Here is a 23373-nt window from a genome sequence, read left to right as displayed (position 1 = left end):
ATCATAGCATTGATGTCGATTGAAATATAGTCAGAATTTAGAGAACTTTAATACACTTAGGGGTGCATGAGAATGATTATTCTAAGGTTTGATATTGTGTCAGAACCACATACACTTGGGTCTAGTGTGAACCCGAGGAATTTAGGTCTGGCGTCTTGCCAGACGTACCATGCACTTGGGCTCAATGCGTAGGTAAATTTGAGAGGGTCGGATGTGATATCTTGATAGACTCATAAGCGTTTGAGCTCAGCGTGTAGTCAAGCCTAATAGGGCTGGGGCTTGCATATAACTAAGTTTAAAAAATAGTTGGTTCTGATATCTTACTAGATCCACATATGCTTGGACTTAATATGTAGCCGAACCTAAAAAGATTGATTTTGTATTTTTTTAATCTATAAATGTTTGGGCTCATGCAAACAAGTTTAGAAAAGATTAAGTTTGATATTTAAGTTCAATATATAGTTAAGTAAAAAGATACAGTTTTATATCTTGTTAAACTAGGGGTGGAGCAAGTAAAAAAAATCAAGGGGCCAAATTAAAAGATAGTAGGTCCTCCTTGAAAAAAATCAACATTTGCTCTTGATGATGTAGGAAGGGGCTGAGAAAAAGAAAAGAAGTAGGTTTCGTTTGAAAAAATAAATAATTAAAATTTTAATTATTTTATACAAGAAAGAGACTGAGAAAAATTTTCTTGCAAGAACTGGGACCCTACTAGCCCCCTTCCCTCCGCCATTGTGTTAAACCCACTTATACTTAGTTTAATTTGAAGTCGAGCCTTAAAAAAAAATTGGATCTACTATGTTGTTAGATGCTTATATTGGTGATCAGCAATGTCCTGAGCACAAAAATATAAAATTTAGAAAAAGAAATAGACCCACGTCGCTTTTACTTGTTATTCTAAATTCTGCTTTTGACTTTTCAATCTTTTAAGGTAATGGGTTGGGTATAAAAAATGTCGAACATCACTTTATTTCCTCTGGTTGATTATTTGGACACCACAAGTTGACTTCTTGTTAATACATCTAGAATTTCAGGGCCACATAAAAAAATGGCGACTTCGGTGACGTGGGGTCACTTAGAATCATAGGAATCATCATACATACGGAGTCTAAAGTCTAAACTGCCTTAGATAATTACTATGGGAGAAAGAAAGTGAAGGGCTGTTTTTTTTTTTTTGTTTTTCTCTTGTGGAGGTGATTTCATGAGGGACAGGATTTTGTGAATGCTTGTTTCTTGCTTCACGGACATGAAAGAGAGTATAATGAAAAAGGAAAGTACCCTTTGAGGGTATCTTCAAGAATCTTTGATAGTGAGTGAGCTGTAATTCCTTTGTTTCTGTGTTTTTTTTTTTTTTTATGGTTTTGGAGGTGATTAGTGAATCACTTTGAGATTGTGAATTGGTGTTCTGGGTATTATTATTAGTTTTGATTTCTTTCATCTCTTGTGGTTAGATTTAGGATCTTGAATCAAAAGTGAGAAAGGTGTTACGGTACCATATTGTAAGAATCTGTGGAAAGTGGTTTTTCTTTTTGTTCTTTTTTAGAATTTGCTTCAAGAACATAATGCTGCTTTGATAAATATGGTGGTTTTGAAATTGGGATTTTATTCTTTGGTGGACCTTGGTGTTTGTCGCTGGAAAGTGGTGATCTATGATCTTTTTTATCTCTGCAACTTTGGCCGACATTAAATTGCAAAAAGTGAGAAACTTCCATTATTTTTGTAGAAACCTTCCTTTACATTCTCTGAATGATAACATAGGATAGAGATTTCATACATCCAATTCTCTCTAGAATATGTTGTCTTATCTTGATTGCTGTTCTATACGATATTTATTGTGTCTCGGCAATTCAGACAGGTTGTTTGCATCTGAAGACCGCAAGACTTGGATTCTTCCTAGAGATCACTGTCATCTGATGAAAAGCTGAGATTTTTCAGTGCTTCTTGTTTGGATTTTGAAAAAAAGATTATGATGGAAGATGGTTTTTTATCACCAGGTATGATGCTGGGTGCAGCGGTTGATTCAGCTATGGACTTTGATTACATGGATGAATTGTTGTTAGAAGGTTGCTGGGTGGAAACAACGGATGGATCTGAGTTTCTTAATCCTAGTCTGTCGAATTCTGCTGCCTTATTTGATCCTTCATTTATGTGGCCATGTCCAGAGATGAACAATGGTAATCCAGCGTCTAGTCTGTCCCAAAAGGGCAGTCAAGAAGTCAGCCATATACCATTGTTGCCAGGGAATTCTCCTTTGAGTGATACCCAATCCAGAAGTCCTGTTGGTGAGATTGCGGTTTCGGCAGCTGGATGGGAATACAATGCAACCGAAGGTTCTGAATTAGGAAAACGATGGTGGATAGGACCTGCTCCGAATCCAAGTCCTGGAACTACTGTGAAGAGGAGATTAATTAAGGCAGTGGAGTGCATTAAAGATTTAACGAAAAATAAAGATGTTCTTATACAAATATGGGTCCCTGTTAATAGAGGAGGCAGACGTGTTCTTACAACTCATGATCAACCTTTTGCTCTTGATCCCAGCAGTGAGAGATTGGCAAGTTACAGAGACATATCAGTTAAATATCAGTTTTCTGCTGAGGAGGATTCCAAGGACTCGGTTGGCATGCCTGGTCGGGTTTTCTTGGGTAAGGTTCCTGAGTGGACTCCTGATGTTCGATTCTTTAGAAATGATGAATACCCACGAGTGAATCATGCTCAGCAGTGTGATGTACGTGGAACTCTTGCCCTTCCTGTTTTCGAACAAGGTAGCCGGACTTGCTTGGGAGTAATTGAGGTGGTGACCACTTCACAAAAGATCAAGTACCTTCCCGAGCTTGAAAGTGTATGCAAGGCTCTTGAGGTTTGTTTTTCATTCTCAAAATGCTTCTCTGCATCTCAGTTTTGCAGCCCTGAAAAGCAATTCATTGAGGAGCATTAACAAACTAATGATTGATGAAAGTCGTCATATTTCAATTCATGAAACTATCTAAAATCTGGATGTCCAATCATTAGTATCTGGCCTCTGTATGGGCTGCATCTATGCACATACAGGCACATCTTTGATGCTCATTGAAAAAGAAACATCTTTATTTTGGTCTTGACACTTTGTTTTCCTCTGCCAAAAAATGTGAAGTATTGCTCTTAAAGGGGAAATAACTCCTGTACTCTAGGGTTGCATTTGGTTAGTGTTTTAGAACAGAAAAGGAGATAGAAACATGTTTGGTTGAAGAGACAAAAACAAAGACATAAAATAAGTGTCTTTGAGACAGTTCTGGAGTGGATTTCTATATACGAGAGACATGTCCTTTCTATCTCAACTGTCTTTGTCTTTTCTATCATGTGATAGTAACCAAATGATACCTAGGAGTACCCATCACTCCATACTAAAGGAGTTAAGTCTTCCTCTCCTAAGCCTCTCATCCTAGGTGCGATTTGAATTCTTACAAATTCTAGTCATAGGGCGAGAAAGGATTACCAGCTAAGGTATAGATACCAGGTCTCTGACAAGAGTGCGTTTTGGAGCATCACTTGCCAAGTGGTTTTGGCATTTAAACCTTGAAGTTGGAGCTTGATTTAGACACTTAGAAAGATCATAAGCACATTTCTATTTAGCTGTATATTTTACATGGCAGTGCCTTGTTATCTAACACTTTCACCTTTTGAGGTTGCTTCATTTTCTTGTTCAACTTTGACTTAATTTTTTTATTTGTAGGCTTCCTCCTTGACTATATTTCTATCCGAATTCCATTTTCAAATGTATTTATGGTCCAAACTCCAAACCAAGAGTATGCTTTTGATATCCGGTGATTGAGTTGTTTCCAATTTATAAACAACAATTGCTCACCGGTTCACTTCAGATAGAGCCTTTTGTTCAAACAATATGTAATGTCTAAATTCAGAAGTATGATGGCAATTCATTTAAACTTGTTTTTTATAGCAATTTTTTTTTTTTACTTGCAGGCTGTTGATCTTAGGAGTTCTGAAGTTCCAAGCATACAGAATCTAAAGGTGAAACAAGAAAAATAGCAGAAGAAAGTTGATACTCTTTTAAATTTCTTATGTTATTTTTTAGATCATGGTGGGACTTTTTTTCCTTTCACCAGGCCTGTGATATGTCTTACCAAGCTGCATTACCTGAGATTCAAAAGGTTCTGAGAGCTGCCTGTGAGACACATAGATTGCCCTTAGCTCAAACTTGGGTCCCGTGTATACAACAAGGCAAGGGAGGATGCCGGCATTCAAATGAGAACTACTATCATTGTGTTTCTACAGTGGATGATGCTTGCTGTGTAGGTGATCCTGCTTTCCGGGGTTTTCTAGAGGCTTGCTCGGAGCATCACTTGCTAAAAGGTCAAGGAGTTGTTGGGGAAGCCTTTATGACTAACCAACCTTGCTTCTCAGGCGATGTAACTTTATATGGCAAGACTGAGTATCCTCTTTCTCACCATGCAAGGATTTTTGGACTGTGTGCTGCTGTAGCAATCCGCTTGCGAAGCACGTACACTGGTACAACAGATTTTGTCCTGGAGTTCTTCCTGCCCGTGGATTGCAGGGATCCTCAAGAGCAGAAGACAATGCTCACTTCACTGTCCATCATTATCCAGCGTGTTTGCCAGACTTTACGGGTAGTAACAGTCAAAGAACTAGAGGAAGAAACTGATTTGCCAGTTAGTGAAGTCCTAGCACCTTCGGATGGTAGATCTAGTGGAGAAGAGACGTCAACAGTTAAAGAGTCTTATTCAGAAAGGAATGCTAGAGATAATTCACCCGGGACTGCCTGTGTCCTGAAGGTCCAACAAAGTGGAAGTAACGCCTCTTTATCTGAAAAAGACAAAGAAAAGGTAATGTGTGAAAAATCCATTGAGTCCAGACACAATCAAGAAGATTATAGCCTAAGTGGGAGTACTAAATATGGCGGAGATTCTACTTCTGCTGAAGGTAGCTTTTCAAGTGTCTGCAAGACTAAACCAGGAGAAAAAAGGCGCGCCAAAGCAGAGAAAACAATCACCTTGCAAGTTCTTCGGCAATATTTTGCTGGCAGCTTAAAGGATGCTGCGAAGAGTATTGGTGGTAAGCTTTATTCCATTATAGTGTATTTTATTTTTTATTATAATGAATGTTTGTTAGAATTCATGTTTTGGGTGGCCAGTGTGCCACAACGTAATTAGCATGTGTCTACCCTTCATTTGCAGAGTTGTATGTATGACAATACTCAGGAACAAGTTACCTCACGATAAAGTACTGATGCTCAACAGTTCTCATTACCCTGTAGCTCACAAGTTCACTGCAGCTTCTGAATCTATTTTAATATATGACACGAGCAAAGCTATTCTTCAATTCTAATTGTCTTTGTTTTGGCTTCTTGTCTGCTTTCTCCACAAATTTCAGTTTGCCCTACTACATTGAAAAGAATATGCAGGCAACATGGAATTAACCGCTGGCCTTCCCGAAAAATCAAGAAGGTTGGTCACTCCTTACAGAAACTCCAACACGTTATTGACTCAGTCGAAGGTGCCCCTGGCTCTGTTCAGATTGGTTCCTTTTATAAAAATTTCCCAGAGCTCGCCTCACCAAATTCATCAAGAAATAGCCCACTATCAACTTTAAATCCAAGCAGTCATCCGAAACCATCAGACATGCAGCTTGAGGGAGGTACTTTCAGCTCCCACGTTGCTGAACCAAAATCACCTTCACCCTCATGTAGTCTTAGTTCCAGTTCTAGCCATAGCTATTCCAGTACAACACAGCAATATCCTTCTGCCATCACTGTTGCTGCTAGTGAAGACTCAAAGCTTGGGGAAAACTTAGGCATTGGTGTTTTGAAGAAGATCAGAAGCAATGCAGAGCTCCATGTATCAATTCTAGAAGAACGGAAGCTAATGCCGCGATCCCAGAGTCACACAACTCTTAAAGAACTGGGGAACCGTCCGCCCTTACCTAAAGATAGTAGCCGATTATCTCAAGAGATGGATGGTCACAGAGTGAAAGTCTCGTTTGGAAATGATAAAATCCGGCTCCGCATGCCAAACAATTGGGTATTTAAAGATTTATTGCAAGAGATCATAAGACGGTTTAATTTAGATGACATGCATAGATATGATCTGAAGTACTTGGATGATGATTCTGAGTGGGTCTTGTTAGCATGTGATGATGATTTGGAGGAGTGTATTGATGTATGCGGTTCAGGTGATAACCAAACAATTAAACTCTTGATTGAAGTTTCTCCTCATCCTTGAGGGAGGTCTTTGTACAACAGTAGGTAGTCTTGATCTCTCCAATCCTCCATTGAATTCAGCATTGGAGTTCGATGTTAAAGTCTTTCCGGCGGGCATGAAACTCGAGCATTATAGATAGTTAAGTTGCTGGAAACAGTCAGAATGATTCCACGAACAGGGAATACAAAGTTCACCGTCGTGATCTGTATAGAAGAGATGACATCATAGGAAGCTTGTGTTCAGTTTTTTGCAAGGGTTGGGATTTTTGGAATCCTTTTAGAACATTAGCTGAACAAACTTAGAACAATAGCTGAACAAACTCATGCATCACTCGGTAGCCTGTGTAACAGAAGTTGATGAACTTGCTTATCTGTTATTCAGATAATTTTCTCCCTTGTTCATCCGCAGAAATGTACTCTTCCTCATCAGAACTAAAATCTCCAGAGTATATTTTTTAAAACATTCCTTCTGTTCTTGTCAGGGCTTGATGGCAGTCACTTGGTGATTATGGAGTCTTTTGCTAGATTAATCAGTTGTATCATTGATTAATGATGCATTTAATGAGAAAATGAGAGCTTGAAATCCATAGTGTTATTTTTGCTTGCAAAATGGTTTTCTTTTTTATAATCTTTTATTTAGTTTTTATATTAACATTTTATAACCATTGAAAAACATTTTAAAAAAATATTAATTTGATATTTATTTAGGTAAAAAATAATATTAAATTGTATTGCCAATTAAACTTGATTAAAGGCGGTTTGAAATACAGGTCATATATTGATCCAAATTAATTTGTTTTATTTTTTTAAAATTTTGAAAAAAAATTACAGTCAGCAATCGCTCAATTTCTACTGAGAATCACAAAGACTTGGCCAAAGGCTCGTGCCATACGACTAGCAGTAGCTAATGTTGGGTGAGGTTAGGGGAGAAATTGGAGTTTTTGGGAGGTCAAATCGACTTTACCTCGCATGATTTTCCTGCTAAGCCTATTTTGTCTTTAATAATGATTTCACTTAATTTGCCCCCACTACAAATGTTGAAAATATGAGCCCTCTTTCTATACTTTTTTTCCAATCTATTTTATTTTTTTCAAGAAAAAAATGCACAACTTTATTTTGAAAATGTTCAAAATATCCTTTTTTTTTCAAAACTAACTAGGCCCGCCATATAAGATGGCTTCAGCTTTTTGTTGAATTAAATAACTAGGGCTGTTTAACACAATTTTTGTTTTCCATGCTTTTCAAAAAACATTAATTAAAAAAATATTAAATTGATATTTTAATATGATAATTTAAAAAATAAAAAAACATTTTTAAAAACATTTATTTTAATTCAATTTCAAACTAAAAATTATTTTAAAAAATACCCCAACACCACAATCCCAAACCATTATAAACTTAAAGTATCGAAATATAATAAGGAAAGTGTTTATCTAGTCATGAGTGCATAATCACGTCATCCTTTTCTTAATTAAAGGGTCTGATTTTTTATTTCTTTGGGTATCTCTAAATTAGGAGGTATTCGACATAGTTTTTATTTATATTTTTAAATGTTTTTTTAAAATATTTTTAGTTTAAAAAATATTAAATTAATATTTTTTAAATATTTTAAAAATATTAAAATATAAAAAACATGATTTATACCCAAATTGATATGCGAACCAAATTTAGTAACTCCGATTACATTCTAGAAAATCCTTTTTGGTTTTTAATATATAAGATATTTCAAGTCGGCTTGTATACACCGAACTAGAACCAGATACCTACACTATGAATAAAACTCATAAAACAGGACTTCTACCCTGTGATTTTGTAGTATTAATTGACAAAGAAAGTCCAGCTGCAAACCATTGAAAGAGTATACTTCTTGACCCATCCACTAGCCGACGGTAAAATAATGATGATGATGACAACATTCTAGGAATTCACTAATAGGAAGAAAGGCAAAGATCTAAAGATAACGGGACAGATCAAAGGAAATGAAGCACAATCGATTGGAATCAACAGCCAAGTGTGCATCAAAAGAATATAGACAAATCTGTAACCTTGCAGCCCAACCATTTTCTTCCTGGAAAAACACTCTGTACTTTACATATTTCAGGACCCATTTTGAGCGTTTTTGCTTCACTAACTATATATTAAACTTTAGTATCTCGAAGAAAAGAAAAGAAAAGAAAAGAAAAGAAGAAGAAGAGCAAATTGGTTAACCTACAAAAAGAACTATGATACAGCATTACAGCTTACAGCTTCTCAGGGCCTCAAGGAAACTGATAGCCGGTCTTCTTGCTTCTCGACAAGTTTACATCTTGAAGGTGGACCGACCATGCTCAGAACAACCTGCAAACAGTTGATCCAGGGGAAGATAGCGTTCTCTTATCTATTCTATAAGAATGCGAGATGAAAATTTACAAACCCTTCCTAAGGCAAAATAGAAAACCTCAGCCTTCCCCGAAGTTTGGTTCCTAAAAGATGAGACTACTTTTTATTGATTGATGTGTTTGTCCAACTTCGATCTAGGCATATGAACATGCTACATTTTTCTTGTCACTGAAATATACCCACCAACATCTATTTTATGATTGATCCAGAAAAGAAGCTAGATGGTAAAAATGAAGTGAAGAGGGTTTTGGAAACTCAACAAGCTTACCGGTAAGAACACCAGCCCATGCAAGAAACCAAGAAGAACCAGTGCGAGGTACATTTGGAAGTAGTAAACCTGCAGAACACGAGAGGGAGGTGTTAAACAAACTGGGAAATATTGGCTCTTGTGATGGGAATTTGAATGGAGGGACACTAACCACAAAAACTTCCGTCCTTGAGAAGCAAAGAACAATCACGCCAACTAGCTTTGTTAATGTGATGCCACTGCAAAATTACATGGCAGAGACCATTTTTCAATAAGATGATTGTGATTAATACAGAACTCCACGTTGAAATAAAAGTTGGTGATTTGAGCTAAGAATCATGCTTGCAATGATCTATGCATTAATGGGGTGTAAAAGACATTATAATTTTTCCCTTTCTATTTTTAAAATTTACTTCTTTTATGGTGTTCTCTCTTGGAAAAAGGGAGACTGCATCAAACTTCTTTTAAATAACATGTGAGTGGCGCATGTTATGTGATCTTCCCACAACATAATAAAATTATCATAAATCAAGCCGCTTTGATTTTTTTATTTTATTTTTATCTTCTGATGATCTTTAGGTGATTTCTTAGGAAAACACGTGACTTGCTAGTGATATTTAATGATTAAGATGGACATAATCTAACAGAAGGGGAAGTGCCAATCAAAAGACCCTATAATTTGAGGGTTGAAATCAGAAAATAATAATCCAAGAGGTGTCAATCAAATCGGCCTATAGTTGCATTATGGCTAATTTGTAAGTATCAACAGAGTGAGCAGCACAGAGGTCTCAGCAATCTAGTTCATAATATGAGCCAGAGGGAAAAGAGGAACCTGAAGACAGAAGCTCCCATTGTACCCAAAGCATCCCTTACTCGCTGGTCTCTATCACCACAACTCACCTGTTTAAGAACATGAAGCCAAAGAAAAGGTGTAACAGTGCATCAAGAAGAACCTTAGAGCCGAAAGCATGAAGTTTCCACATTCGGGAGGGAAACAAATTCCCTTGTTGCGTTATTAATTAACTATTAGTGAATTAAATATTCTGATGCGATATGTAATGGGCTCTAAATCACATGTTAACTACCAAGCCAAAATAACCAGATGCAGATTCTATCTATTTTTCTTCTAACTGAATGAAATGAAAGAATGAATTTGAAGTTCCATTGAAGGAAAGTAGACAATATACAAAAAAAATGGAGAATGATGTGATGCTAACCGAGAAAGCATGTGTTATATGCACGCAAAACTCAACACCAATGCCCACTGACATGACAAGGTTGACAACAGAGACTGCATTCAGTTGAATATTCAGAATTGCCATCACACCCTGTGGAGTTTCATCTTGTAAGCAGAGAGATTATACTTGGGCAGAACAAGTAAATTATTGCAAATAAAATGAAAAATACATAGATAATGATAAAGGAAGCAGAGTTACCATCAGATCCACGACTATCATTGCCAACACCAGCAAAATGATCGCAGAATTCCATAAACTACATTTTAAAGAAAGTTAGGAAACAAAATAATCATGAAGTCATTCTCCAATACAGCAGTTCATCTGGAAAGAAGAGCCGAACACTGAAGCCAGTATTTTTTTTTTGTCAATGAAAAGGTGAATATGGGTAAATAGAACACTGACCTGCAAGTGATGACCAAGCAAACAACAAATACAGCTCCTGGTACATCACCAAATAAAACCAGCCAGTTGAGGCTTTATAGAAGAGAAAATGACTAACAGTTATACTAAACCAAATAATTCATTTGGATTTGTTAAAAACCAAATAACAATAAAGGTTTAAGGTACAAATATGCATCAGTAAATGTTTTACTCAGACAGCCCACACACTGCATTTTTTGTTTCAGATCTCCGGGTCATTATCATCAAACCACTGTGTGATACATTTAATGATTAAAGATATAGGCACAGGTAGTACAAAATCGACAAAACAATCTCTTCAGTCTTGAAAGGCTTGAAATTTTGTTGAATACAAGTATAGAAGAATAATAAACAAATGCCAAGCTCCTCAGCAAATAAAAAAAAAGAAGGTAATTTGTGAAATAAAGAGAAGACAGGTTATCTTCAAGAATGCAAGAAAGTGACGTGAAAAACCCAAGCATGCAATCCATGAACTCCTCACAAAAAAGAACGTGCCAGTTTAAGGATTTCTAAAGATTACTAACCAATAGCTATAGCAAGGTTGATCAATGCGGTCCTCCATATATCAAGGTATTGTTCAAAAAACATATAAAATACTGAGTATGGGAAGATCTCCATCTGCAACAGAAAACAAATATCATTTAAGAGACAGCCTTACTAGCATACAGCCAACTATGAGACAAGTCTTCTGCAAAAAAAAAAGGGAATAAATTCATAAAAAACCAGTCCTTCAATGAGCACAGAGCTAGTAGCATACAAAAAAAGCAACAAAAGTTGACCCTCCTATCATAGGGGAAAAACAAGATTAAAAAATCCAACAAGGATAATTTATTTAAAAAAATACAGCATCGGTCAAACCATGTGGTATTCACTTTCTCTGATTTTTTACCTTCAAAGAATCAGAAACCCTTGAGCTGAACTCTCGAGCAGCCCTCATTGAATTGACATAGTCAATCTAGAATGAGATACAGAAAATGTTAAGGTCTTTACACGGGAACAAGAAACATATCACATTGAGAAAAATTTACCATTAGAAATCACTGCCTACCTGCTTGTTAAGAGGCGTGTGATATGTGCGGAAGGATGATGCTTGAATAACACCATTCTCGTAGCCTGATAAGGAGAGAGGGGGTGAGGAATTTATACCCATTCAAATAACAAGCAACCATATGGCATGCAGACGAACTATTTTAATGCATGCATTTGTGTTTGCAGCTTTCCCTAAATTTATTAAACTGGATTGAAAGAACAAATTTCCAACTCAGCAAACCTTGCAGATCTATACTGCTAGTGTAAGCACCATGGCCACCTTTGGCACAATCAGCTGAGGGCAAAGCATTGAGGAACAATGGGAGTTTCTCCTTGAATTGTGATGTAGATGGACGATCATTATTCAGATCAGAGTGACGGAAGCACTGAAAAATTCCAAGAGTTATTAGTAGTTGATCTTGCTATAAATGAGAAATAATAGATGCAACTGCCTTGATAATTGACAGTCAAGCACAAATCATTTTGAAGGTAAATGGGATGAAAATTGTTTAACAAAATTTCAAGAAGAACAGAATGTGGATTACCGTAGTACAATCTTTGCACACCCCACCAAGACCACATGAGCCTGTATCAGATGAACAACAAGGAAACTGGGCGACACAGGAAAAAAGAATCAGCTTCAGCATTATTCAGTGGTATGTAATGAGAATAAATAATGACACCAATGAGAAGCAATAAGAAGAAGAGCAGAAAATGAAAAGGTACATTTTCATCGCAAAATTCCCATAATTACCATGGTCTCACCACACAATCATCTGCAATAATCAGCAACATGGGCTTGCAATTGGCCTTATACTGAACACTGGTGGTGCCATTACCATTTGATTTTAAGCCATTACATATCAAAAATATTACACAGTGAAAGTAGATATTTGAGATTAAATTCATATCTTATGTCTTTCCACAACAAAATCCACAATAGAATTTAATGACCATATGAACTGCATAGGAAGTGGCAGCCATGTGACTATCATAGTAGGCAAAAATACGCTCAAATTTTCATGTCAGAATTAAAGCCAGCTTTTGTGAAAGATTATAAAACAACCTGATCATCAGGGGGGCAATAACTCCCATTTGTGAACTTCCTACAGCATCCCAAAGCTTCTGGAGATATCCATACAAGAAAATCATCAAGCCATGAAGCAGCTGGCATAGCTATATAGGTAGATTCTGGTGTTAATGATGCTCTTGCAATCTACAGCAGCATGAAGACAAAAGATTCTTGTCAGAGGAAATACAACCATTCCAACAATTAAAGCCCGTAAGGAGTAAATATCAGAGTGATGTTCATTAGATAAGAAAAGGAATAATGATTCACCTCATTTAAAAGAGATTTTGAACCACATTGGCTGATGGAGCACAACTGATTTGTATGACTTGATTCTGAGCTGTGGGTGCAGTATCATCAGTTCAAAGATCAAAGCAAGGAAAGGGAAATTATGCAACAAAGCAATGGAATTACCTATAATTGTAGTTCTTAACTACAAAATATAGCGGTGGGCCAATTCTGAGATACTCTGAAACATTATTAAAATAACCCTGCATGAATCAAAATTTCACATGTTAACTCGCCAGACAACAATAGAAAACCATATCAGATGTATGTAGCAAGTTATAAAGCAGTATCAAGAAGATGAACCTGAAGATATGAGTCCTGAGGAAGAACAATTTGTTGTTCCAAACCAGGTTCAACTCGAGTGGTTAATGCCTACTTGGTCCATAAATATGACAAGTTAAGGTAAGACACCTAAGAGGCACCTAAAGAAATAGGAATATGAGAGAGTAATCTTGAGCATCTCACTATGCAGGCCAATGTGAAAGCAGCAAAGATGGAAATGACTGCTATCTTAACTCCCCAAAGACTGAGTATGGGTGCATGGATCTCCTACAAGACAAGAATGTCAATTTGATTAGTGAATAATGCTCAGCAGTAACACCCATTCTTCAATAAGAAAATTGAGCACCTAATCTTAAACTAGCATTTGAAAAGATGTAACTTCTATGAACATTTCATAAAATCAAGTTGGTACCCTCATATAACGTGCCAGCAATCCAGGTCTTCTCCCACCAATTCCTAATCATTCACATTGCTTTTTCAATCAGAAACCATTCAAGTTTACAATAAGGAATAAAACAACGCAGTTAATGAAACCATGTGGAAAATGAGGTAATGCATCAAATAAATATGACTTGCAAATAACCTCTTAACAAATACCTTTAGGAGTGTCTGCATATGATGATGAAATTTTCATACACGGAATGCAATCGACTCTCTTATCCTCCGCTCGCAAAAAATCAAAAACTATCAAAGCTACAAAAGCTGTAACTTGCAGAAGGAAGTCCAAAAGAACAGCGAGTGCTGCAAAAGAGGCATGACAAAAAATGATGTAATGATTTTGAAAAGAAAAGTGGATAAATGTCTTAAAGAAAAAGGATTAAAATATCCGACCAGCAAACATAGAGAACACACGGCATGCCGGCATGGGAATGAAACTTCCAGCTGCAAATGCTAAAACTTCAGATAGACTAGCAAGTGTGATGGATGGCCCAACTTCGACAAGAGCATTGCTTATTCGTCCTTCTAGTGGCAACTCCAATGGTTGCCGCTTAACAGCATGCACCAATATGCACATGTTATCCACCCCAACCTGATATGACAGAGAAGTTCAGTAAATTATAAGCTACAACACAGCTTTATCCAAAAAAGAAGACAAAATCAGCTTTGAAATTAAAAAAGAGAGAGAGAGTACGAATCCTAGATTAAAGAGAAGGTTATTCAATATAATATCTACCATTCAGAATAGAGATTATTTTGAAATAAAAGATTATAATATTTAGATTTCAGCTACTACGAGTCTCCAGATGAGTGTAATGGTCAGTCATTATGCAGGAAAGGTTATATGCGTGAATGTTTGGAAATTCTCCAAAGAGTTATGCTAAACCTCACAACAAACTTTAAGCAAAAGAGACAAATTGATTTGTACAATAAGTGACTATATATTTGCATGCGATTACAAATCATACCATTGCATGTATGTGTGTCACTTTAGTGTAATCCCCTTTGTGTCATTTATCTTTACTCTTCTAATAACCCTAAACGTTTTGTGCAAACTGCACCTCTTGTTGGCTCAAGTCAAATGCAGCAGTTGAGAAAGCAGGTAGGATGGCAACTATTTCATGCTCTTTTATCTGTGAACCTTTTGCTTAGTTAATAAAAAGAGATAGGTAACCAAGTTGCACTATAGCTAGTTAGAATTGAAGTAACCCATTAAAATCTCAGGCTCAATGATCAATGCAGGCAAAATGATAATACCACATGAAGTCTAAATGTAGAAGAAAGAAACTTACAGCTAATACAAGAAAAGGAATAACTTCCATGATGATTAATGTCGACTTTACTCCAATGGCACTATAAAATCCTACGGATCCAAGAACAGAGAGCATGACAAGCATAACTCCAGATAGACCAAGCAGCACCTGGAAGTCAACCAATCATATAAACTGAATGAAGGAAAGGGAAAAGTTTAAGAAAATATGAATATTTAATACAGAAAACCTCACATTCACAGAAATACATTAAAATACTATGTGATAGAATATGGGTTCTACACAGGGAGAGGGTAAAGTTCAAGCCATGTAAAAAAGAACATACCTTAGATGAAACGTAAAATGAAGATAAACGAGGTGTGTCACCCAGAGTAAGAGATATGTAGGCAAACATCACAAGATAGCTAATCTGAAATGGAAAAGGCATCAAAAGTTAGCTACATAAGTAGCATACAACAAATAACTTGTTGTTTGCAAGCCCTGGGCATTTATCATTGCACTAAACAGTACCTTATTTAAAACCTAGAAATGGAAATGTTTTTTCTCTACCAAGAAAAGAGCTCACCAAAATAGTAATGACATCTGCGGTACTTTCCCTTTTTAATTCCTCCTCGATGGAGCTTTCCGATGAAAAAGAAAGGGTGAGATTCTTCGACTGCACCGTTGGCAATAATTCATTCTGTCACATAAAACACATGAGATGATTGAGATAAAATGAAGCAATGAAATGATGATACAGATATATGCTATTAAACGGTCTAACTATTCAGGATGACACTTGCCCTTTGCAGAAGATCCAATATTAACAGAATGACACTTACAGTTTGGATCAGATATCTAATATCATCTCACTTATTTCTGCTATCTGAAGCCCTTTTGTTTTGTTTTTACTGAATTGTATAATCTTTCACTCATTTCTGTTTGTGTTTTGGTTCATTACCTTAATGAAATGAAAAGGATCAGATTTGTACTCTTAACAAAAGGATTCTGGCTACTAAGGAGGGTGGTCTATTGCTCAAACAGATCAGATCCTTTAGTGTTATCTTATTTCTCTCTCTTCTTATTGTTTGTGTCAACAAATATTAATAACCATGAGACACAATTCGGTAAACATGTTTATAAAAAATGGAGATACATGTATGTTTCCAGGCACCATATACACAATCACTGGACTGAAACAAAGAACAAACCTTCACTAACTGAATAAAAGCCTTCTCCCAAGCAACAGCCTTATCAGTTTCATTCCCTTCTTTATCAATCACATTGTTTACTGGATAAGTTACAATAAATGCGGATGCCTGTCCCAGAGAAGTAGTCGGAGGATTATTATAGACTTCTGATCCAATTGTGTTTTCTATTTACAAGGAAAGGAAACAAATACCTCCGAATAATTATTCCCTGAGAAACCTCCCAAGGAAGTGCTTGGATCAAGGGGAGCTTTGAAGGCACTCCTACAAGTGTCTGCAGAGGTATAATGCTGAAATAACATCGTATCATCATAATAATCAGGCAGAGAATTATTGGAGCTGGGGGAAGGGGTGGACAGGAAAACATGATTTTTGAGATAATGGTCTTCAAGCTTCCAAGAACGTGGAACCTGAGACTAAAAAGATATACCTGGAGACAGTAATTCACATGCTCAACTCCTCCATAATTTTCAAAGTTTTGAGGATCCATTTGGAAGTACTGGGAGGGAAGAGGGGAGAGAGAAATATTAGTGAAGAATCAAAATCAAAATAAGTACCTCTAGGTTCATATTTCGTTATTGGAAACACATGCAACTGTAACACTGGCAAGCCTTTAAGGAACCACTATAGTCCTATTAAAATTGTTACCACTAACTAAGAATGGAACAAATTCGTTTTCACATATTTTTAAGCATTTCATTGCATACCAAAAAAAAAGATAATCAAACAGAAACAAAAAAAAAGGAAAAAAGGCAACCTGTAGTACACTTTGAGTGGCACAATCTTTGTCCAGCGGCTTCATGCAAATATCAGTCAGAGATACCATTGATCCAGAGTAATTTGCACGGATTTCATCAACCTGTCAAAGCTGAACACTATTAACCTAAGAAATTTCAGATTATCCTTCTCCAATAGGAACATGGAAAAATAATCTAATAGAACAGCAAATGTAAACTCAATTGAAGTTCCTGGCGATCCATGCAACAATCTGTTACCCCAAATTTCAAGTGAGTGATACCAGACAAAATGAATACCTTTTTCTGTATTTCAAAAAGTAATTTGATGTTGTCTTCTGTCACAATACTTGGCAATTTCTGTGCCCCGGCATCTGGAACAGTCGCTAGAATTAGCTGGAAAACATGTCACCAGTAGTTCTTTCCAGAATTAGAAGAGGAATAAAAATCTTGCAACTAACTAATCCAAATCAAGCAAACAAAATGGCTCGCGGGTCAATTTTTATCATAAAAAATCAAATATCACAAAGCAATCAGAATACTGCATAGTGGTCTCTGTGCTCGAGCATTAAGAAATAAAAAAGGTAACTATCACATCCTGCGGGTATGACAACACACATGCATGCACATTATCATGATAAATACAGCATTTACTGGTGATAATGATTTAGTCAACCTATTGCAGCCATTTTCATGGCAAAATTTTGTTATGATAAGGAAAGGCATAGCAAGAAACTGATGTTAGCTGGTTTGCTGTAGACAGGAAAGAAAGGGAGAGGAATTGTTCCACAAGTGATGACAACAAACAGGATCCAAGCCTTTGTGAGGCCTTGAAACTTATTTTCAGTCTCTAGAACCAGCATCTAGAAGAGTATATGTGCGAACATCAAAATAAAAGCACAGAAGGAAACTAGACTGGAAGCAAAAAATAAATAAGTAAGAAAAATATATAAAATTGTAGAATACTGCAAAACCTGCTCAATTCTGTAGAAAGGGGCTAGGTGAGTGTCAAAAAAACGTTTCTCTTCAGCAACTTTACTCCCAGGCCCTACCCATAGCTGAAATAGTGCAAGTATTAGCAGTTGACTGGCATATGGAGAAAAGTAGCGCTAATAAGAGTATAATAATGAATACTAGATTAGACTGATTGCCCAGAACTTAAAGCACGGTCAGATGAGCAACAATACGCACTCCCGAAGTAGAATATTGCCCCCAAATTTGTCACTTCCAAATGCATAGTAGTATATCGTATGCATTTCAGTAGATTCATTGAAATACACTAATTCTTTCCACAAATACTAGTCAATTTAGTTACTTCTAGCATTTGTTGGACCCAAAAATGTCAGCAGTAAAGACTGTAGAATGGTTAAATAATTAAAACACTCCCTTTCTTTAGGATTTAAACATAAAAGATGAAAGAAGCAATTTGTATGTTAAATTCTACCTTCTCAGGCCGTGTCTCCACCTTGAAACGGATGAGGCCTACACAAAGCAGAAGAATTACAGCCAATGACAAGCTCAACACAAGGATTGGATTTCTAGCAACCCATGTTCCATATCTCCTGAAATAGAAACAAACTAAAAGGGTAAAAAATAATTCAGCTACACTGATAGCGTTAATGGCATAGACAGTGGACCTGTAGAACTTTGACATATATCCTTGCACGATTGAAAGCTGTACCCTGCTTCCAGTTTGAGGAGAATCTTCAACCATCTGGAAATTAGTAGTTAAAAGAATTCAGTGGCAAGGAATTGGCCTATGAATTAAGGAATCAGATTAAGGCAAAAAAAAAACCTACAAAATCCACTCAATAAGAATAGGTAGGAAAATGGAGGCACCTGAGCAGGAAGGTTCTCGTCCTTCTTCCTGATAACTTCACCACTGTCCTTGATATCCGACAGTGGATTCATTCTAGAAGTCTGGTTCCTTTCTCTTTTTCGATGAAACAAACCCCATCCCAAAAACATGGAAATCAATATAATATAAAGGATTGTTAGAGCAAAGTCGACACATTTGGCCTGCATGAGTTGAGCAATGAACAGTGAAACTGAATTAGAGGAACATATAAATGCTTAAAAGTAACAAAATCAAGGCATGTCCAACGGTATTTTTCAGCAAATTACTCTGCGTCCAAACCAAAAAAATTAAATCAATGGAAAAGGATAAATTCAAAAGCTATATACTGGATGATAACTCGCCTTGAGAGATCCAATTCTCACTGCACAAGAACCCCCTTCGTGATGGGGAGGAGGAGCAGTATTGGTACAAACAGGAGATTGAGGGCAATCACCGCAAGAACAACCCAACGAAATATCACCACATGAATATGTAGAAACATTCATGGGTTTTATTCCAGATGACTCAGGAGCAGTAGGCTTGAATGTCATAGCATATGGTGAGCCTGGCACGTCAAGTGGGGCTCGTCTACCAATAAATGCATACCACTCTGCCAAAAACAATCATGGCATAAGCACTATAACTTCAACAAAATCACAGAAAAATCATGCGGAAGCAATAAGTCAAGGAAACCTAAGAAACTACGACTCAAACTTCCTAGGAACACATAATCTTCCAGAATTTCAGTGCTGTCTGTCAATTGTGGTATGGTGAAAATGGAGGACACTCATCCATCAGGAGTTCTTCCTCTTGACAGAAATTCATTCTGAGGTAGCCCCCACTTCTCTGCTTCAACCCCACCTTCCAACAAAGTCTTCAAACCCAAAATCATCATCAACCACAGCCCATGCATATTAAGATCATGGGTGCAAATAGAAATCTCGTGTTAACTGCTTCAACAACACCCTCGTCATGTGTGAGAGATAGAGAGGCAGGGAGAGAAGAGACCAGATAGATGGGAGCGAGGAACCTAAAGCTACAACTTTAAAGTAAAAAAATCACCTGTAAAATTTTGAGCACCAGCACCAATAAAATTTAGAGCTCGAGTGTTCATGGTCCCAAACTTTACGTCCTTGCAAGACTCATACAACCCTTCACCAAAAGCATCAGATGCATAAAAATCAATGCCACTCACGGTCAAATTGCCTTTAACCTGAAAAGAGAATAAGAAACCTCAAATAAATTACATTCTTCGACACAAAGAATTTCCAACAAGAATTCTAACAACCATAAGCTCAATCAAAAACACAATATTCAAAGAATAAGCTATAACAATTTCACATTTCAATTTTAAAATTTTGAACATTTTATTATGTGAGGAATAATAGAATTAAAAGGTACGTTATATGAAGATGCATTGATTCATTAACTAATTCATAGAACGGATTCAACACAAAGGAATTTCCCTTGCTCGTGATAATACAACAACACAAAATATCTCTAGAAACCCAACCATAACACCAGGGGCTACAAACCTTAGACGTAGTGGAGACATTGATAAACGTGCTCTGATGTGGAGAGCATGTAAGCTCACAGAACAAATTCAAAAAGTTTCTCAAACATGCTGGACAGCCAACCAGAAATGGAATTGCCTGGAAAACATTCATAAATTAATACATACACATACAAACACACATAAATATCGTTACTCTCAAACACCAAACACGAAGTCCATACTTGCTGAACTTGTGACCGTAACGTGTCGAACTGAGCTTCTGAACAACAAACATTGCCAGTAATTGTAGGACACAAGCTTTGGATCTTTTGTGAAAGCAAGTCATCTGGCTGAGAAACAACAAAAAAATAGTATATCCAGGAAGGAAAAAAAAAGAGCAAAACGCACCATCCAATTTAATTTAAAGAAAAAAAACAGAGAAAATCCAGAAACCTTCACAGAAGGGGAACCATAAGGGCAGTTCAAAACTTTCCCATCTTCACGTGCTCCACAAATATCATACATTGCACAATATTCCTCTGAGTGTCTCTCCCTGCAAATCATTTCAAAAATAAATAAATCATCAACCCAATAAAATCCAACCCTTTTATTTTAAGCAAAAAAATAAAAAAGCTCACCTAGATACTGCATTCCGTGTCAGAAGCAACCGAGTATCAGACCTCTCCCCGCTGACTATAGATACAACAAATAACACCTGAACATGCACAAAATTCAGTCCTTAAGTTTATAGAAACTGAAGCAAAAAGACAACAAAAAAAGCCTCAACAGAAGTTCGTTATTACACACACACACTATAAGTCGCAGTGAGAGGACACGTAACGAGTAAATCGAATGCTTCATTTTCTTTAATTTTGAATAAATCTTAAATTCTACGAGCAAATGATAGTAATTCTAATTTTTCACTGGGAAGAAGAAACGAAAAGAACTGAAGTTTTTTTCTTATTTTTTCATCAAATTTTATCATATATATTTTTTAAAAAAAATTCTCGAGATGGACACATCTAAGAGGAAAAAGGGAAAAAAATGTGATGAAAAAAGAAAGGAAAAGAAAAATCTCGCCTGAAAGAAAGAAATCCAAAGCAGAAGAAGCTTCATTGTCTTGCTTGAGAACTCCATTGCAATCAGCATCATGAACTCCGCCGTTAATTACAGTATCCGTTCATGGAGAGAAAGAGAGGGTAGGGGGAGAGCGTAGTTGCGCTTGTAATTTGTAATGAGAGTCAAAAGCGTCGGAATTTATAGTTATTATACGATAGCAGTGGTTCTCAATTCCCTGGAAGCTGGCACTGGCAGCATCATTCACTGTACTCTAAATGTTTTTTATGATTTTGATGTATTAATATTAAGAATAAAATTAAAAATATATATTTTAATATATTTTTAAATAATAAGTATTTAAAAAAAAAATTATATCACGTTACCAAATAAACACCAAAGCTTGGGTCTCATAATAAGTGGAATTAATCCAAGAGTTAAAAAAAAAAACAATTAAATGATGATGATTCCTGGTATTTCTCTGGGCTCTGCAATACAGACTTCAGTTTTTTCTAGAATAATTTTAAGAATAATTTTTAAAATGGACATGATCTCCCAACTAAAATGAGTTGCAGGAGAAAAACAAATATAAATTTAATTAAATTTCCTCTAAAACCATTTTTGCCGACACGGTTCTCTTTTCTGTAGCCATTTCTTGCCATTGGAAGAAATCATATGTGGCTTTTGTGTTCATATTTGATTTAGAAACAAGAGAAGATGACAGGTTTTTTTTTTAATCTAATATGACAAATAAACTCCTTGAGCAAGGAGTTATATAGGTAATTTTGAATTGATGAGGTGGCATTCGTTTAGCAAAAAGTCATAAGATTTGGAATTTGGATTCTCTCATGTTGATTTTATTTTATTTATTAATATGGGTGTTCGGACCAGATTATATGTATCTCGACTAATTTTACGAATTTTGAAATTAATGATTATATAAGTTTTCAATGACCCTGAAAAAACTTGAATTTGTGACCGTTAAAAAATAAATTCAAGTCTGACTAGTTGAACTATCCCGTTAGTTTAATTTTTTAATTTTAACTAAAAATGAAATTATTGATGCTAGCGACACTTGACATTATTGTCCTTTTCCCTGTCCTTTTTCTTTTATTTTATTATTTTTTATCTACATGAATCTTGAAATAAAAAAAGTTAGAGATAATAAAAAAAATAAAACACGTTTCTTTGTTTTTTTTAAATATTAAAATTCATTTTAAAATAATTTTTTTATCTTGATCTCTTTAATCAAGCGTGTTTTTTTCTTTTTAATTTTTTATACTTTATGATCCCGTTTATTTATTTTTGTGTTTTAAAAATATTTTAAAAGAATTTAAATTTTTTTATTTTTTTACTTCAAATTAATATTTTTTTGTGTTTTTTTATAATTTTGATGTGCTAATATTAAAAATGATTTTTAAAAAATAAAAAATATATATTTTTAATAATTTTCTAAGTAAAAAACAAAGTAAATACACTTCCAAACACATGATATGACATGTGACACTAGGCAGACGCAAGGATTTCTAAATGAATTTATGACAAACAAAAATGTTTGGTTCCACTGGCAAGAAGGAGTGCAGTTGAGGTGCACACTTGTCTCTTTGCCGCGCTTTCCCGTTCTCTCCCAGTGTGAACCATTTTCAGCTTGGGATTGAGTGCAAGCAAGTAGGTGGGTGAAAGGGACGCATTGCAATTGCCAAGCAAGGGGAGATAAAAATGGCTAGGTCATGGCTTTGATCACCATACACTCGCCTTTTACGAACCAATTCTTTAAAGTTTGTTAAAAATTAAACCCCTGTTTGGTTGTTGGTGTTTGCTATTGTATTTTGAACGGCAGTGGGGTAAAATTTAAATTTTTTAAAAAAATTATGTGTTTTTTATTGTTTTGATTTGTTGATATTAAAAATAATTTGAAAAAAAAAAATTATTATTTTGATATACCTCCAAATAAAAAACATCTTGAAAAGCAATTGGTATCACACTCTTAAACATCAAGTAAGAGTATGTTACAAATGTATTTTTAACAAATAATATAAGATGGATATAAGTTTAAATGATTTTAAAAAAAAATTGACAAAAAAAAGATGAGTCCTCGTGATCGAGATCTGATTAATTATCTATAGTTGAACCGAGTTGTGTTTGTCTGGATAAAGGTAGTTGGTACGTATGGCTTTAATAAATAAACCGCA

At 35.8% G+C, this 23373-nt stretch overlaps 2 protein-coding genes across 6 annotated transcripts; one reads left to right on the top strand and one right to left on the bottom strand.

The window, feature by feature from the left end:
* The first annotated feature begins 1037 nt into the window (after positions 1-1037).
* Positions 1038-6674, top strand: LOC133693430 (protein NLP5-like). Of its 5 annotated transcripts, none has more exons than XM_062114650.1 (5): positions 1038-1309; positions 1852-2857; positions 3958-4005; positions 4101-5067; positions 5190-5334. In XM_062114650.1, the coding sequence occupies exons 2-5, from the start codon at positions 1967-1969 to the stop codon at positions 5201-5203; spliced, it is 1920 nt and encodes a 639-aa protein (XP_061970634.1). In that variant the 5' UTR covers positions 1038-1309; positions 1852-1966; the 3' UTR covers positions 5204-5334. The 5 variants fall into 5 exon arrangements, with proteins under 5 accessions (XP_061970634.1, XP_061970632.1, XP_061970630.1 ...); XM_062114648.1 differs by lacking the exon at positions 5190-5334 and adding an exon at positions 5386-6674 and having other exon boundaries at positions 1053-1309; positions 1856-2857; XM_062114646.1 differs by lacking the exon at positions 5190-5334 and adding an exon at positions 5386-6674 and having other exon boundaries at positions 1053-1309.
* A 1509-nt stretch (positions 6675-8183) lies between these two features.
* Positions 8184-21382, bottom strand: LOC133693429 (uncharacterized). The gene is made up of 39 exons (XM_062114645.1): positions 21206-21382; positions 20764-20840; positions 20579-20678; positions 20368-20475; positions 20166-20282; positions 19693-19843; positions 18993-19240; positions 18633-18812; positions 18431-18507; positions 18238-18355; positions 17768-17851; positions 17094-17189; positions 16817-16918; positions 16490-16558; positions 16254-16349; positions 16063-16170; positions 15438-15551; positions 15198-15281; positions 14894-15022; positions 13995-14193; positions 13761-13904; positions 13576-13619; positions 13347-13430; positions 13185-13253; positions 13008-13084; positions 12864-12933; positions 12591-12740; positions 12070-12135; positions 11766-11910; positions 11544-11608; positions 11385-11450; positions 11020-11113; positions 10478-10514; positions 10274-10331; positions 10055-10165; positions 9670-9737; positions 9010-9076; positions 8859-8927; positions 8184-8548 (listed from the first exon to the last, which is right to left on the bottom strand). Exons 1-39 carry the CDS (start codon positions 21275-21277, stop codon positions 8462-8464), a joined length of 3900 nt encoding a protein of 1299 aa, XP_061970629.1. The 5' UTR covers positions 21278-21382; the 3' UTR covers positions 8184-8461.
* Positions 21383-23373: the final 1991 nt, after the last annotated feature.

Source organism: Populus nigra, chromosome 5 (genome assembly GCF_951802175.1).
Source record: "Populus nigra chromosome 5, ddPopNigr1.1, whole genome shotgun sequence".
Lineage (NCBI taxonomy): Eukaryota > Viridiplantae > Streptophyta > Magnoliopsida > Malpighiales > Salicaceae > Populus > Populus nigra.
The sequence above is the reverse complement of the archived record's forward strand: the minus strand, read 5'-3'. Positions and strand labels throughout refer to the sequence as shown.

Coding starts and splice junctions, on each gene's coding strand:
- LOC133693430 (XM_062114648.1), top strand. CDS start 1,967: ATGATGGAAGATGGTTTTTTATCACCAGGTATGATGCTGGGTGCAGCG. Junction 4,006..4,100: donor CAAGCATACAGAATCTAAAG/GTGAAACAAGAA, acceptor TCCTTTCACCAG/GCCTGTGATATGTCTTACCA. Junction 5,068..5,385: donor TGCTGCGAAGAGTATTGGTG/GTAAGCTTTATT, acceptor CACAAATTTCAG/TTTGCCCTACTACATTGAAA.
- LOC133693429 (XM_062114645.1), bottom strand. CDS start 21,277: ATGATGCTGATTGCAATGGAGTTCTCAAGCAAGACAATGAAGCTTCTT. Junction 20,476..20,578: donor ATGGTTCCCCTTCTGTGAAG/GTTTCTGGATTT, acceptor GTTGTTTCTCAG/CCAGATGACTTGCTTTCACA. Junction 12,136..12,590: donor ATTGCCCCCCTGATGATCAG/GTTGTTTTATAA, acceptor TGTGTCGCCCAG/TTTCCTTGTTGTTCATCTGA.